Raw genomic sequence first — 17,359 nt, 5'->3', positions numbered from 1 at the left:
TGACTTAAATTCCAAAGCACTGAAGACGATGTAAGGGAAGAGCCAGAGTTTGAACACTACATGTCCTATTTTCTGTACAGAAAAAGATGAGAACCAACTGAAAGTTGAATCAAGATGATTATTAAACGACCTTATAATTATAAAAAGTTCGGTAAAATCAACTTTTTAACTCCTTAATGGTTATCCGTTCATCATTGCACAAAAACCAGACAGGAAGAAGATGATTTTTGCAAATTACGGCAGAACCAGATCACATGGTAGTTTTCCATTCAATAATTCTTGCTTCTCCTTCCCCATCAAAACTTCAAAACACAATAAAAAGAAAAAACTAAAATAATTTCAGAAAGTGAGTGCAAACCCTTTATTACGAAACCCTTGTGTCCGTTGCAGATGTTTATAACATTTAACACAATTGATCCCAGAAGTACTAAACTGGGGGGAAAACTCTCAAAAATCAGAAAAGCAGCTAACGTATTTACACATATAAGGGCAGCAACACTTAACAACCATGTTGGTTTCAAAGTTTAACGAGTAAATCATTTTAAGAACCGAAAATAACCGCAACGATCACAAACACACCGACCAACAAAAAAAGATACTTCAAAACATCACCCGGCTGCCCTTGATGATTTTCCGGCTGAGGGACTAAGTGAGCATGGCCCCCGTGAAATGAACTGAATGACGCATAAGGGAAACCTGAAGTTGTTCCATATACAGTAGCATCAGGGAACCCGTGATACTGAATGTTAAGCAACGACGGTATCAGACCACCAAATGCAGTTGCCAACGTGAAGTTACCAATCCTTGCAGTTGCCATTGGTACAAATCCGCCCATGAATCCAAATCCATAATTGGCAAACTGATTGGTATGAGGAGGAGGGGCAGTCTGAGGCCTCTGCGCAGAGGGGCGATTGGGAATGTTGATCCCTGGATATGACTTTGATCTTGGGTCAGTTTGCGTCTTGCCCCTACCATAAAGAGGAACCAACTTCTCGTCCTGTATGAGGGCTTTGCAAACCGGGCACTGTTGGGAATTCGAGTGATGATGGAGCCATCTGTAGAGGCAAGGCCAGCAAAAGAGGTGGCCGCAAAGGGTTATGATCGGGTCTTGGGCTAATTCGAAGCAAATATTGCACTCGAAGTCTCCTGCATCGTTGCCATTGTTACCCGAGCAAGACGTGCTTTGGGGTGGCACGCTTGTTGACTCCCCAAAACCACTTGCCATCTCAGTAGCCACAACAGTTCCAATATGCAGACACCTGAAATTCGTACATACTCATCACTAATTTTTTTTACGAATCACCGAAACCCATTAATACTAGAGACATGAATTAGATTCAGATACAGCAGAAACACACAACTGAATTCAAATACAGAGAAAATATTCAGACTGTTGGTATAATTGGTCTAACTATCAAAACAACCATAACTAAATTAAAGAGTTAAATATTCGATCTGCAAATTCTAAACTAAATGCTCAAAGCAGATAACAACTCCCAGAAAAATTTTCACATTAAATCTAGAACAAAATAAGATCAGCGAAATAATTCGAAGCCAAACCGACCTCATAAACCACGCAGATCAAGACAATTAAGCAAGTATATCAACATATTGCACAAATTATTCAATATATTACAAAATCCCAAATCCAAATCCCTAATCGATCAACCCTAGAAAATATTCAGAAAACCAAAACGAAATAAAAAAATAAAATTATAAATAAAATTACCTTTAGGGCGAGTGAAATTTGATTGGGAACCGTAGCCAGAGAGAGAGATAAGAGTGAGAGAGAGGAAAAATATGCAGCGCTTCGTGGGTATAAAAAGTCTTTGTCTATTAATAGAAGCAGGCAACCGAGGAACTCTATCGTCCCCCTCCCTCTCCGTCAGTCTTCCTGTTGTGCGCGGATTGTGGAAGATTCTAGCCTCTTCCCAATTTTTCCTTTTTATCTTATTCCACGCTGGCGTGCTGTTTATTCTTTTATTTTTTTTAAGTATGCGTTCGTTGTATTTCCCACCAAACTGTCCGGATCTCAAACCGACGGTGATATTGCGTTCAGGTCCCAATCCGATGGTTTTGCTTCGTCCTTGAGCTTTTACTGATGTGACGGCGATGGGCTTTCATGAAGTTCTGTGTGTTTTGCGGGCGTACTGTTATTTACAAAGCTTTCACAAAAGTCCGGCCCATACGCATTGGACCTTTTGATGTGTGTGGAAACTTACATGGGCAACGGTTTCAGTACCACTTATGGCACGTTTATGTCAGGGCTTTCAGAATAAAAGCTGAATTGTTTTGATTACAAAATATTTCGATGTTTATTAAATATTGACGAATTAAAAATTTGGTAACACCCACACAATCTTGGAATCTAACTAGATAAAAATTGGATTCTCTACAATTTGGTAGTAATAGAATTCGGAGTTACTGGGGGAATCGGAATGAATATTTCCTTTCCATTATATCCTCACTTATTCCTAAAATTTCAAGATTCATTTCACATTTGTGCTAGGAAAAAGAGGAAGAAGCCTTAGCTATAAGGGTATAAGATAGGGAAGCCTAAAGATTATCTAAGAAAGCATACAAAGGACCCTTGACCTACAATAAGGGAGGTTCAACTCAATGCAAAAGAAGTGATAGAACGAGAGAGAGGAAGGAGAGGAATTCGAGGTTGAATTGCATCAAGCAAGGGAAATCACTTCCTAAGTGCAAGCAGACTTGAATCCTAGAGAAAGCCTTCTTCTTACAATCTGAAGGTTTCCTCCCAGCTTCCTTTGATCTTCCTTAGTCAATAGAAGCTCACTTAGAACCCTAACAAATCCATATTAGCCAACCCTGAACATCATGTAACCATGCAAAGTTCTCTATCATGCTAAACCAACAAGCTTCTAGCTTTCATGCCATGCTTTACTTAAGCAAGTCATTATTTGTCTAATCATGATAACTTTGAGCCATTAATCTAACCAAGATACTTCCTAAGAAATGCTAATTCTTTCGAGGTATCATAGGACTTGGTATTCAAACGGACCAATGGAGGTAAATGGTACCCATCAAAACCCAAGTTCAGCTCGGCCTAATAGTCCCCCAACATATATTGAACAAAGTTTGACTACCTTTGGATAGATCGAGAAGTTACTTAAAACTGGAGACTCCCTCGCTAGCCATGAAACTCTGAGTAAGGTGTTCTTAAGGTAGTCCCAAAGATCCTTGACGGTGTCATGCCCAATCTTGAGGGTGAGAAAAGGCTTAGAAATTTCACTAGTGATGCAATAGTCAAATAGTTGGTCTTACCAAATCTATGTAGCATAGGCAGGATTAGGAACTTCAGGGGCTTTGATACCTTCAGTTGCAAGGGTCAGGAATTAGAGGAGAAGGAAGGGTATAAGAACCATCATTAATTTTTTAGAGATTATGACCAACAAGGTAGGATTCATTTGATGAAGCCATAGAAGATAATTTTGTTCGGTATGTTTAACAAAGCAGGAAATTTTGGGATTGAGTAACGAAGAAGATGAAGACGACCACATGGAAGAGGACAAAGAAGAACTAATAGGGATTCTACCACACACAATAAGGGTTAAAAACACTTAAAATACTTGCAAGAGAAGCAAGATAATTGTAATATAGTCGGCTCTAACAAGTTTGTCCTCCAAATCTCAATTAATTATTTAAAAACAAAGTTTTGGAAAGATTAATTTATTACCTAAATTAGCAAAAACGAATTTAATTTAAAAAATTAGAAAAATCTACAATATTAACGAGAAGGAAAAGAAAACAATTTTTAGAAATTAAGTTGTAAAACCACTAGTGTTCCACCGTCATCTTAACAATCCTACATAGTTTTCCTAATAACTTATGACTTATACATGCATATTTTGAAGGTTAGGTTTTCTTAAAGTATGATCTACATGGACCCCCAATCTAGAACACATATCAAACATGCAACCCGCCTGTGGTTATTCAAATCAAATCTAAACATGTAAGACTCATTAAGCTTTGTGAAAACTGTGACATCCCACATCGCCCAGGGGAGTGATTCTTATATGTATATTCCCATCCCTACCTAGCACGAGGCATTTTGGGAGCTCACTGGCTTCGGCTCTTGGAATTCAATTCCTCCCTCCCACCAAGGAATCCAATTCCTCCAAAAGGAGGAGCTGAATTCCATTTTTCATGAGGCCCCTCACAATCTTAATTCCTCTATGTCTTAGTAAACATAAGATAAATCCATAATCGGAATCGAACTCCTTATTTTCATTCCGAGTATGGGTGCACAAACATGCCTTAGGACCCAATACAAGAGGAAACTCTTGTTAAGTTAGTCAAATTTTATGGCGGCATCATCCCATGTTAACAGTTCTCTTAGGTGGTTAAGGGAGATTTTCAGTCTTCAGGTTGCTACGAAATGTTCGGATTTACTACTCCTCATATTACCAATTGTTTTTATGATAAAACATCAACTTGTTCATATTTTAATACGAGTTGTTTATGTTGTCGCTTCGTTTTCGTGTAGAGCAATCAAAGCATTGTTCTCCGCATTAACATCAAGACACTCAATCGTCCCCTACTCCCTAGTGTAGATTATCATTGTTAATAATTTGGTATCAGAGCCTAACCCTGGCCGTGGTGTGCCGATGAAGACGTCGGGCCCCTAAGGGGGGTGGATTGTGACATCCCACATCACCCAGAGGAGTGATCCTTATACGTATATTCTCATCCCTACCTAGCACGAGGCCTTTTAGGAGCTCACTGGCTTCGGGTTCCATAGGAACTCTGAAGTTAAGCAAGAAGGGGGCTAGAGCAATCCCATGATGGGTGACCCACTGGGAAGTTGCTCGTGAGTTCCCAAAAACAAAACCATAAGGGAATAGTAAGCCCAAAGCGGACAATATCGTGCTACGGTGGTGGAGAGGGCCCGGGAAGTGATCCGTCCCGGGCCGGGATGTGACAATTGGTATCAGAGCCTAACCCTGGTTGCGTGTGCGCGGACGAGAACTTCGGGCCCCTAAAGGGGATGGATTGTGACATCCCACATCGCCCAGGGGAATGATCCTTAAATGTATATTCTCATCCCTACCTAGCACGAGGCCTTTTAGGAGCTCACTGGCTTCGGGTTCTGTAGGAACTTTGAAGTTAAGCGAGAAGGGGGCTAGAGCAATCTCATGATGGGTGACCCACTAAGAAGTTGCTCGTGAGTTCTCAAAAACAAAACCGTGAGGGAATGGTAAGCCCAAAGCGGACAATATCGTGCTACGGTGGTGGAGCGGGCCAAGGAAGTGATCCGCCCCGGGTCGGGATGTGACACTCGGAACCCGAAGCCAGTGAGCTCCCAAAAGGCCTCGTGCTAAGTAGGGTTGAGAATATACATATAAGGATCATTCTCCTGGGCGATGTGGGATGTCACAAAAACCCTCTGAAAAACTATGCAATCCTTAAGATGTGGTATTCTTCCTAAGTGAAAATACGCTTATTCACCATAAGAAGTCTTAGTCAATTTTAGGGACTAGCCTCCAACCAAAATTGTATCAAATTATTTGTCTAAAAATCCTAATGGTTGCGAATCACCAAGACACTTAGATAGTATAAACCGGTGATTGATAATTCAAAACATGCATGCATAATATCATTAGCAAATGAAAAGAAACTACTTATTTTTGCTAAGCCTCGTGGCCTCACCCCTAGCAAAAGAGATTAGTTATGCATATTCATAATTAAAATCAAAAGGAATTTCATTGAAATAAAAAAGATTGAAAACACTTTGAATGTAAAAGTCTAAAATCTCTAAAATTTGACCAAATTCTTCTCTAAAAAATTGCATAGAGAAAACAAATAGGACCTCCCACAATGCCTTATTTATACTACATAGAATATCAAACCCTTCCTAGAAATGGTCTTAAAATAAAACTAGAAAACAAAATAAATTGAAATAAACTAGGAAACATAACATTATTGCTATCCCATTGCAAGGCTTAGCCCACTCCCCCTCCTCTGAGGTAGATAATATTGTTTGTTCAAAAAAAAAAAAAAAAATAGAACTAAGAAACATAATCTTTGACAATATCCGTCCAACTAGTAGGGAATGGACAATGTTTTTCAAATCTTCCAACTCTTTTTCCAGCATAATAACTCTCTCACGATTATATGTTTGAACACTCACTTGTGAAGGTGTTGCTCCAAACCCAAGTCCCCTTACTCTACCTGTACGTTCGGGTCCAAGCGCTTTGGCAAGAGCATCATTCTTAATAGAGTTTTTATCAACATCTATTACATTCTTATTTGCTTCTTGTATTTTTTTTCTACGATGAAAAAGCAAAATGTTAACTTATAAAATAAAGACTATAATACTAATACAAATGAGTATAAATTGTTCCATTCATTACCGCTACAATTGCAACCTCTTCGTTTAAAAATTCACCAGATTTCCTTGTGTGCCCACAAATCCATACATCTCCCCCTGTTATTGCAGCAAGTGTTTCACTTTCTCTTATCTACATCATTAGAAATTAAAAAACAAAAAAACAAAAAAAAACAAAAAGGGCACTTAGAGAGAATATCATAGTCTTCATACAGCAGCACCACTCACAATTATGTTAAAAAAGTTATTGTGATGCTGCATATGACTGATGCTGCATATGGAGCCTACTACCAAGGTGACCCCTAGGGTAAATCTTTTGGGTAAGGCTCATTGTAATCTTTAGGGTAAGGGTATGTGAATCAACTTTCCCTTGATTTAAGGGAGGAGACTGATTAGGGTAATGTCTTTGTGTAAGGTTTAGATTAGGTAAGCAACATGCCTTCTTCTTTCTTGTCGGCTGCTTGCTACAGCCATCCTTCCCATCTCTTTTCCCTTTCTCTTCTCATATATACCCAAACTCACTCTTGTACAAACATACATGAAATATACATTGAAACTTTAAAATAGAAAATCTACAAAAGTAAAATATGACTAATAGAAATAAAAATTGTAGTTTACCATCTCATCTTCAAAGCAAGCATAGCCTTTGCGACTCATTGTGTGTAGCATAGTTTGCTTTGCCCTCATTTTCTTGAATCTCTTACTTATCTCCTATATATCCAAAATTTATTCAATATAATTGTTATGGATTTGAAGTATTGAAAATAGAATGGATATATTTGAATAAAAGAAAAGAAATATTGTTACCTTATATTTTGAACCTAAGCGTTTCTTAACGAAACTCCGCCATCGGACCAAACTCACATTATCAGGCTTGAGTTTCTTTCATGTTCTGGTTCTACAACACCATCATCTTGAAAATATGCATCCCTATACATTCTATAAACATCGGACATTTCATGTTGAAGAGATGCATTCGATTTTTCTCCATGCCATATCCAATTTTCGTACGTAGGGTCAAATCCGTATTCAATTAAATTATCATACACTACTGTGGAAAGTTGGAAGCGCATGTTAAGACAATCCTTGCAAATACATATTATTTTTTTGGATTACCTTCCTTAGTCGGAACATCCTCAAAAAACTACGTACCCCATTTTGATACACTATTGAATTTCAACAAGGGAAAAGTACAAATTCAAAGTGTGTGGAATATAAATAAGAAATCTTAACATTTACACATAGAGTTCAGAATATAACCTTGGAAAGTATGCCCATTCTTTATCCATTGTACACCAATTAAACTCTACATTCTACATTGTCGAGTTCTCTAGTTCTAGTAGTCAACATAGTAGCTACTAAAACATACACAGAAAACAAAATCAAGTTTAAAAGCATTGTAATACAAAAACTTAGCATATTCAAAGGCAAGACACAAAATAAGCAATCAATTACAATAATGAAAATAAATGACTGCTTTTTTACATAATTTGTTATACCTGAATTTATGGGCATGCATTGACAGTGATGAAACCTTGATAAGCCAAATAAGCAACGATGCAGGCATATTATCAAACTTGCAATAGCCAAATAAGCAATGCTTTAGGAGTGAAGACATGAAAGATGCATAACTTTGTCACATCAACAAATTCATCTAAAATCTACAAGATTTAGACCGAAGTCCTAACTCCTAACCAAATGAATTGTAATCCCTTTTTCCTACAAAGGTAATTTCAAGTTGATGCATTCAAATTCTTCTTCTTTAGTTTTCCTTGGTTATCACAAATCACAATATCAACATTCAAATGGATTACATAAATAAATCATCAATCATATTTGTTATCAATCGTTTTATACTTTTTTGGAAACAGACACACTTGTAAATGAACAACCCAACAGTAATCAAATACTTTATAATGATCCCACGTAGAAAACAAGTTTGAAAACTAACAAAATTACTAATAATGTTGCATTAAAAATAAAAAAGATTCATAACTTGTAATTGCATGGAATTGTCGTGCCAATAAACTACTTTTCTCCTGGATTCTAATCATCTTCTGGTTGCAACAAAGACAATAAAACAATTTCCTTGCAACAAAGACAATAAAACAACCAATGAAAAAATGGTCAAGAGGACTACTAAAGGAAAATAGAAATGCAAAAGGGAAACAAAACCCTCCTAAAATCTAAAAAATTAGCAGGCCTACAACATTATAAACTCCTCGGCAAATTATCCCATAACTCCTCAGCCCCTACTCCACCATACCTTCACAAGCCTTTTATTTCTTTTCGTCTAGACCACACAAATTACAGCAAGAACCAAACACCCCCATATAACTCTGGCCTTCTCGCCCCTACTAAAACTCAAGAAAAGGTAACAAGTAGAGAAATTTCACCATTTCACCTTCTGTTGTGATGCTGCATATGACCGATGCTGCATCTGGTGTATTTACTGATGTTGCATCAGTGATGCTGCATATAGAGTCTACTACCAAGGTGACCCTTAAGGTAAATCTCTAGGGTACGGCTCATTGTAATTTTTAGGGTAAGGTTATGTAAATCACCTTACCCTTCTTGTTGGGCACTGGCAATGTCCTTCTTAAGTTGAAAGACACGTGCATAGTTGTTTTGATTTCCATACATATCCTGCAAGGCTTTCCAAAGCTCACATGAAGAATTATAGTAGCTAAAAATCTCAGCAACATGTTTCTCCATGGTGTTGAGCAGCAATGACATGACAAGTTGATCCTTGTAAAGCCATGCACCATATGTAGAGGAAAAGATGTCTGGAGCTTCCACACTTCCATTTATAAACCCTAATTTCCCTTTGCCTCCGAGAGTAAGAGACACAGCTCGAGACCAAAGGAGATAATTAAACTCGTTCAAGAGAACTGAACACAAATGTTGATTGGTGTTAACCTTGACGTCTAAGAAATTTGAAGGAGAGGTATGCGAGATGTCACCCTCTATGTTTACTGAATCTTCTTCAGCCATGGCTTAAGATTGAATGAAAGATACAACGAAAAAAAATAGCCAGAGGCAGGTTACAAAACCTACTCTGATACCATGTAGATTTTCTGGTTTTTTAAGTTTCAATGTATATTTCATGTATTTTTGTATAAGAGAGAGCCGGGGTATATATGAGAAAATATTCAGAAAACCAAAACGAAATAAAAAATTAAATTAGAAATAAAATTACCTTTAGGGCGAGTGAAATTTGATTGGGAACCGTAGCCAGAGAGAGAGAGAAGAGTGAGAGAGAGGAAAAATATGCAGCGCTTCGTGGGTATTAAAAGTCTATGTCTATTAATAGAAGCAGGCAACCGAGGAACTCTATCGTCCCCCCGCCTCTCCGTCAGTCTTCCTGTTGTGCGTGGATTGTGGAAGATTCTAGCCTCTTCCCAATTTTTCCTTTTTATCTTATTCCACGCTGGCGTGCTGTTTATTCTTTTATGTTTTTTTAAGTATGCGTTCGTTGTATTTCCCACCAAACTGTCCGGATCTCAAACCGACGGTCATATTGCGTTCAGGTCCCAATCCGATGGTTTTGCTTCGTCCTTGAGCTTTTACTGATGTGACGGCGATGGGCTTTCATGAAGTTCTGTGTGTTTTGCGGGCGTACTGTTATTTACTAAGCTTTCACAAAAGTCCGGCCCATACGCATTGGACCTTTTTATGTGTGTGGAAACTTACATGGGCAACGGTTTCTGTACAACTTACGGCATGTTTATGTCAGGGCATTCAGAATAAAAGCTGAATTGTTTTGATTACAGAATATTTCGGTGTTTATTAAATATTGGAGAATTAAAAATTTGATAAGACCCACACAATCTTGGAATTAGACCTGGCAAACGGGTCGTGTCTGTCGTGTTCGTGTCGTTTTCGTGTAACACCTGTTATCTTAACGGGTCGTGTCGTGTCACACCCGTTATCATAACGGGTCCTTAACAGGTCGTGTCACTTTACCCAACGGGTAAAGTGACTCGACCCGTTATGACCCGTTAAGAAAAAAATATTTTTTTTAAAAAAATTTGCACATACCACACATTGCGACATAAATATTACTTGAAAACATTAAAACATTTCTCGTTCAAGTACTATATCTACACTCGAAAATGAAAGCCTAATAAAAAAAATAATACATACACTACTAATCTATTACAAATATTAAATGTGCAAGGATAAAGAGTTTTTGTTTTTAAGATTGACTAACACTTAGAGTTTATTTATACTTTTATTAAGTATAACATAAGATTTTGTGGTATCCACTTGTGTAAATATTTTAAATTGAAGATCAAATTCATTCATTGTATTCATATAGGGTCAAGGAGTGTAGTTATAAAAAATCATCAAAATCGGAGTTAAAATAACCGTTAAATCGTGATTTTTCGTTTATAACCGTTGAAAAGCTTTGTCCCGTTACTTGATCTCTGAATGTTTTTTTTTTGTGATTTTTTGCTGATGTGATCTCCAAGCATATACAAACAATTTTGACGGTTTGGATCGTTGAAATTAGTTTTGGAGAATTCGTAAAACGATAGATTGACTAACACTTAGAGTTTATTTATACTTTTATTAAGTATAACATAAGATTTTGTGGTATCCACTTGTGTAAATATTTTAAATTGAAGATCGAATTCATTCATTGTATTCATATAGGGTCAAGGAGTGTAGTTATAAAAAATCATCAAAATCGGAGTTAAAATAACCGTTAAATCGTGATTTTTCATTTATAACCGTTGAAAAGCTTTGTCCCGTTACTTGATCTCTGAATGTTTTTTTTTTTGTGATTTTTTGCTGATGTGATCTCCAAGCATATACAAACAATTTTGACGGTTTGGATCGTTGAAATTAGTTTTGGAGAATTCGTAAAACGATAGATTGACTAACGCTTAGAGTTTATTTATACTTTTATTAAGTATAACATAAGATTTTGTGGTATCCACTTGTGTAAATATTTTAAATTGAAGATCGAATTCATTCATTGTATTCATATAGGGTCAAGGAGTGTAGTTATAAAAAATCATCAAAATCGGAGTTAAAATAACCGTTAAATCGTGATTTTTCGTTTATAACCGTTGAAAAGTTTTGTCCCGTTACTTAATCTCTGAATGTTTTTTTTTTTGTGATTTTTTTCTGATGTGATCTCCAAGCACAAAAAATTTTGACGGTTTGGATCGTTGAAATTAGTTTTGGAGAATTCGTAAAACGATAGATTGACTAACACTTAGAGTTTATTTATACTTTTATTAAGTATAACATAAGATTTTGTGGTATCCACTTGTGTAAATATTTTAAATTGAAGATCGAATTCATTCACTGTATTCATATAAGGTCAAGGAGTGTAGTTATAAAAAATCATCAAAATCGGAGTTAAAATAACCGTTAAATCGTGATTTTTCGTTTATAACCCTTGAAAAGCTTTGTCCCGTTACTTGATCTCTGAATGTTTTTTTTTTGTGATTTTTTGCTGATGTGATCTCCAAGCATATACAAACAATTTTGACGGTTTGGATCGTTGAAATTAGTTTTGGAGAATTCGTAAAACGATAGATTGACTAACGCTTAGAGTTTATTTATACTTTTATTAAGTATAACATAAGATTTTGTGGTATCCACTTGTGTAAATATTTTAAATTGAAGATCGAATTCATTCATTGTATTCATATAGGGTCAAGGAGTGTAGTTATAAAAAATCATCAAAATCGGAGTTAAAATAACCGTTAAATCGTGATTTTTCATTTATAACCGTTGAAAAGCTTTGTCCCGTTACTTGATCTCTGAATGTTTTTTTTTGTGATTTTTTGCTGATGTGATCTCCAAGCATATACAAACAATTTTGACGGTTTGGATCGTTGAAATTAGTTTTGGAGAATTCGTAAAACGATAGATTGACTAACACTTAGAGTTTATTTATACTTAGATTCACCACTTCTATTAATTTTCATTTTTCCCTCTCTTTTTTGTTTCCTTTTCAACTTTTTCTTATCATTTTCACTTTTCCCTCCAACATCTTTCCCTAATTGAATTCCCTCACTTTTTTGTTTTATTTTCAACTTTTCTTAACATTTTCATTTTCCCTCCATTTTTTTTTTCAAAAAGGGCGGCAAGTTGGCAAATGGCAATGGCAAGAAATTGATTATTGAAATTTGAGAATGGAAACAAATCACATATGAGTCCTGACGCATCAAATTTGAATGGATGCAAAATCATGCAAATATGCAATGCATGATCATGCATATTAAATTATTAATTAATAATTATTATAGTTTTTATAAAATTTAATATATATATATATATATAATTAGTATAGATAGACTTAATATTTTGGGGGTATAATTATTATAGTATATATAATTATTATAATTATTATAAATTTTATAGTTAATTTAATATATATATATATTTATTATAATTTTTAGGGGTATAAAATTGTAAAATTAATGTATATAATTATTACAGTATTTTTTGAGGGTTATAAAATTATAAAAATAATATTCTGCTTATCGTGTATCGTGTTTACCCACATGTATACCCGACCCAACCCGTTATCTTAACAGGTGCTTATCGGGTTACCCGATAAGACCCGATTCGTTATCGTGTCGACCCAAACATCTGTTAATTTCGTGTCGTGTCGTGTCGGGTTATCGGGTCGTGTCAGAAATTGCCAGGTCTACTTGGAATCCAACTAGATAAAAATTGGATTCTCTACAATTTGGTATTAATAGAATTCGGAGTTATTGGGGGAATTGGAATAAATATTTACTTTCCATTATATCCTCACTTATTCCTAAAATTTCAAGATTCCTTTCACATTTGTGCTAGGAAAAAGAGGAAGAAGCCTTAGCTATAAAGGTAGAAGATAGAGAATCCTAAAGATTATCTAAGAAAGCATACAAAGAAGGACTCTTGACTTATAATAAGGGAGGTTCAACTCAATGCAAAAGAAGTGACAGAACGAGAGAGAGGAAGGAGAGGAATTCGAGGTTGTATTGCATTAAGCAAGGGAAATCACTTCTTAAGTGCAAGCAGACTTCAATCCTAGAGAAAGCCTTCTTCTTACAATCTGAAGGTTTCCTCCTAGCTTCCTTTGATCTTCCTTAGTCAATAGAAGCTCACTTATAACCCTAACAAATCCATATTAGCCAACCCTGAATATCATGTAACCATGCAAAGTTCTCTATCATGCTAAACCAACAAGATTCTAGCTTCCATGCCATGCTTTGCTTAAGCAAGTCATTATTTGTCTAATCATGTTATCTTTGAGCCATTAATCTAACCAAGATACTTCCTAAGAAATGCTAATTCTTTCGAGGTATCCTAGGACTTGGTATTCAAACGGACCAGTGGAGGTAAATGGTACTTGTCAAAACCCAAGTTCAGCTCGGCCTAATAGTCCCCCAACATATACTGAACAAAGTTTGACTACCTTTGGATATAGATCGAGAAGTTACTTAAAACTGGAGACTCCCTCGCTAGCCATGAAACTCTGAGTAAAGTGTTTTTAAGGCAGTCCCAAAGATCCTTAACAGTGTCATGCCCAATCTTGAGGGTGAGAAAAGACTTAGAAATTTCACTAGTGATGCAATAGTCAAATAGTTGGTCTTACCAAATCTATGTAGCATAGGCAGGATTAGGAACTTCAGGGGCTTTGATACCTTCAATTGCAAGGGTCAAGAATTAGAGAAGAAGGAAGGGGATAAGAACCATCATTAATTTTTCAGAGATTATGACCAACAAGGTAGGATTCATTTGATGAAGCCATAGAAGATAATTTTGTTCAGTATGTTTGACAAAGCAGGAAGTTTTGGGATAGAGTAACGAAGAAGATGAAGATGACCACATGGAAGAGGACAAAGAAGAACTAATAGGGATTCTACCACACACACACAATAGGAGTTAAAAACACTTAAAATACTTGCAAGAGAAACAAGATAATCATAATATAGTCGGCTCTAACAAGGTCGTCCTCCAAATCTCAATTAATTATTTAAAAACACAGTTTTGGAAAGATTAATTTATTACCTAAATTAGCAAAAACGAATTTAATTTAAAAAAATTAGAAAAATCTACAATATTAAAGAGAAGGAAAAGAAAACAATTTTTAGAAATTAAGTTTTAAAAGCACTAGGGTTCCACCGTCATCTTAACAATCCAACATAGTTTTCCTAATGACTTATGACTTATACATGCATATTTTGAAAGTTAAGTTTTCTTAAAGTATGATCTACTTGGACCCCCAATCTAGAATGCATATCAAACATGCAACCCGCCTTTGGTATTCAAATCAAATCTAAACATACAAGACTCATTAAGTTTTGTGAAAACCCTTTGAAAAACTATGCAATCTTTAAGATATGGTATTCTTCCTAAGTGAAAATACACGTATTCACCATAAGAAGTCTGAGTCAATTTTAGGGACTAGCCTCCAACCAAAATTGCATCAAATTACTTGTCTAAAAATCATAATAGTTGCGAATCACCAAGACACTTAGATAGTTTAAACCGGTGATTGATAATTCAAAACCTGTATGCATAATATCATTAGCAAATGAAAAGAAACTACATATTTTTGCTAAGCCTCGTGGCCTCATCCTAGCAAAAGTGATTAGTTATGCATATTCATAATTAAAATCAAAAGGAATTTCATTGAAACAAAAAAAGATTGAAAACACCTTGAATGTAAAAGTCTAAAATCTCTAAAATTTGACCAAATTCTTCTCTAAAAAATTGCATAGAGAAAACAACTAGGACCGGCCACAATGCTGTATTTATACTACATAGAATATCAAACCCTTCCTAGAAATGGTCTTAAAATAAAACTAGAAAACAAAATAAATTGAAATAAACTAGGCAACATAAAATTATTGCTAGCCCATTGCAAGGCTTAGCCCACCCCCACCCCCACCCCCCCCTGAGGTAGATAATATTGTTTGTTCAAACAAAAAAAAGAACTAAGAAACATAATCTTTGACAATATCCGTCCAACTAGTAGGGAATGGACAATATTTTTCAAATTTTCCAACTCTTTTTCCAGCATAATAACTCTCTCACGATTATATGTTTGAACACTCACTTGTGAAGGTGTTGCACCAAACCTAAGTCCCCTTGCTCTACCTCTACGTTCGGGTCCAAGCGCTTTGGCAAGAGCATCATTCTTAACAAAGTTTTTATCAACATCTATTACATTCTTATTTGCTTCTTGTATTTTTTTTTTCTACGATGAAAGAGAAAAATGTTAACTTATAAAATAAAGACTATAATACTAATACAAATGAGTATAAATTGTTCCATTCATTACCGCTACAGTTGCAACCTCTTCGTTTAAAAATTCACCAGATTTCCTTGTGTGCTCACGAATCCGTACATCTCCCCTTGTTATTGCATCAGGTGTTTCACTTTCTCTTATCTACATCATTAGAAATTAAAATAAAATTAAAAAAAAAAAAAAAAGGCACTTAGAGGAATATTAGATCATAGTCTTCATGCAGCAGCACCACTCACAATTATGTTAAAAAGTTGTTGTGATGCTGCATATGAAGTCTACTACCAAGGTGACCCCGAGGGTAAATCTCTAGGGTAAGGCTCATTGTAATCTTTAGGGTAAGGGTATGTAAATCACCTTTCCCTTGATTGGGGTAGTGTCTTTGTGTAAGGTTTAGATTAGGTAGGCAACATGCCTTCTTCTTTCTTGTCGGCTACTTGTTGTAGCCATCCTCCCCATCTCTTTTCCCTCTCTCTTCTCATATATACCCAGACTCACTCTTGTACAAACATACATGAAATATACATTGAAACTTTAAACCAGAAAATCTACAAAAGTAAAATATGACTAACAAAAATAAAAATTGTAGTTTACCATCTCATCTTCAAGGCAAGCATAGCCTTTGCAACTCATTGTGTGTAGCATAGTTCGCTTTGCCCTCATTTTCTTGAATCTCTCACTTATCTCCTATATATCCAAAATTTATTCAATATAATTGTTATGGATTTGAAGTACTGAAAATAGAATTGATATATTTGAATAAAAGAAAAGAAATATTGTTACCTTATATTTTGAACCTAAGCGTTTCTTAACGAAACTTTGCCATCGTACCAAACTCACATTATCAGGCTTGAGTTTCTTTCATGTTCTGGTTCTACAACACCATCATCTTGAAAATATGCATCCCTATACATTCTATAAACATCGGACATTTTATGTTGAAGAGATGCATTCAATTTTTCTCCATGCCATATCCAATTATCGTACGTAGGGTCAAATCCATATTCAATTAAATGATTATACACTACTATGGAAAGTTGGAAGCGCATGTTAAGACAATCCTTGCAATGACATATTATTTTTTTTGGATTACCCTCCTTAGTCAGAACATCCTTCAAAAAACTACATAACCCATTTTGATACACTGTTGAATTTCTACAAGGGAAAAGTACAAATTCAATGTGTGTGGAATATAAATAAGAAATCTTAACATTTACACACAGAGTTTAGAATATAACCTTGGAAAGTATGCCCATTCTTTATCCATTGTACACCAATTAAACTCTACATTCTACATTGTTGAGTTCTCTAGTTCTAGTAGTCAACATAGTAGCTACTAAAACATATACAGAAAACAAAATCAAGTTTAAAAACACTGTAATACAAAAACTTAGCATATTCAAAGGCAAGACACAAAATAAGCCATCAATTACAATAATGAAAATAAATGACTGCTCATTTACATAATTTGTTATACATGAATTTTTGGGCATGCATTGACAGTGATGAAACCTTGATAAGCCAAATAAGCAACGATGTAGACATATTATCAAACCTGCAATTCCTACAAAGGTAATTTGAAGTTGATGCATTCAAATTCTTCTTCTTTAGTTTTCCTTGGTTATCACAAATCACAATATCAACATTCAAATGGATTACATAAATAAATCATCAATCATATATGTTATCGGTCGTTTTATACTTTTTTGGAAATAGACACACTTGTAAATGAACAACCCAAT

General features: G+C 35.4%; 1 protein-coding gene across 2 annotated transcripts; it reads right to left on the bottom strand.

Moving 5' to 3' along the window:
• Positions 1-337: 337 nt before the first annotated feature.
• Positions 338-9,649, bottom strand: LOC137741108 (uncharacterized). Of its 2 annotated transcripts, none has more exons than XM_068480921.1 (2): positions 9,552-9,649; positions 338-1,259 (listed from the first exon to the last, which is right to left on the bottom strand). In XM_068480921.1, the coding sequence occupies exon 2, from the start codon at positions 1,223-1,225 to the stop codon at positions 542-544; it is 684 nt and encodes a 227-aa protein (XP_068337022.1). In that variant the 5' UTR covers positions 1,226-1,259; positions 9,552-9,649; the 3' UTR covers positions 338-541. The 2 variants fall into 2 exon arrangements, with proteins under 2 accessions (XP_068337022.1, XP_068337015.1); XM_068480914.1 differs by lacking the exon at positions 9,552-9,649 and adding an exon at positions 1,730-1,941.
• Between the last annotated feature and the right edge of the window lie 7,710 nt (positions 9,650-17,359).

Source organism: Pyrus communis, chromosome 1 (genome assembly GCF_963583255.1).
Source record: "Pyrus communis chromosome 1, drPyrComm1.1, whole genome shotgun sequence".
Taxonomy (NCBI): domain Eukaryota; kingdom Viridiplantae; phylum Streptophyta; class Magnoliopsida; order Rosales; family Rosaceae; genus Pyrus; species Pyrus communis.
Note: the sequence above shows the minus strand (reverse complement) of the source record. Positions and strands in the feature narration are given on the sequence as shown.

Excerpts from the sequence above, each read along its gene's own strand:
- LOC137741108 (XM_068480921.1), bottom strand. The coding sequence starts at position 1,225 with ATGGCAAGTGGTTTTGGGGAGTCAACAAGCGTGCCACCCCAAAGCACG.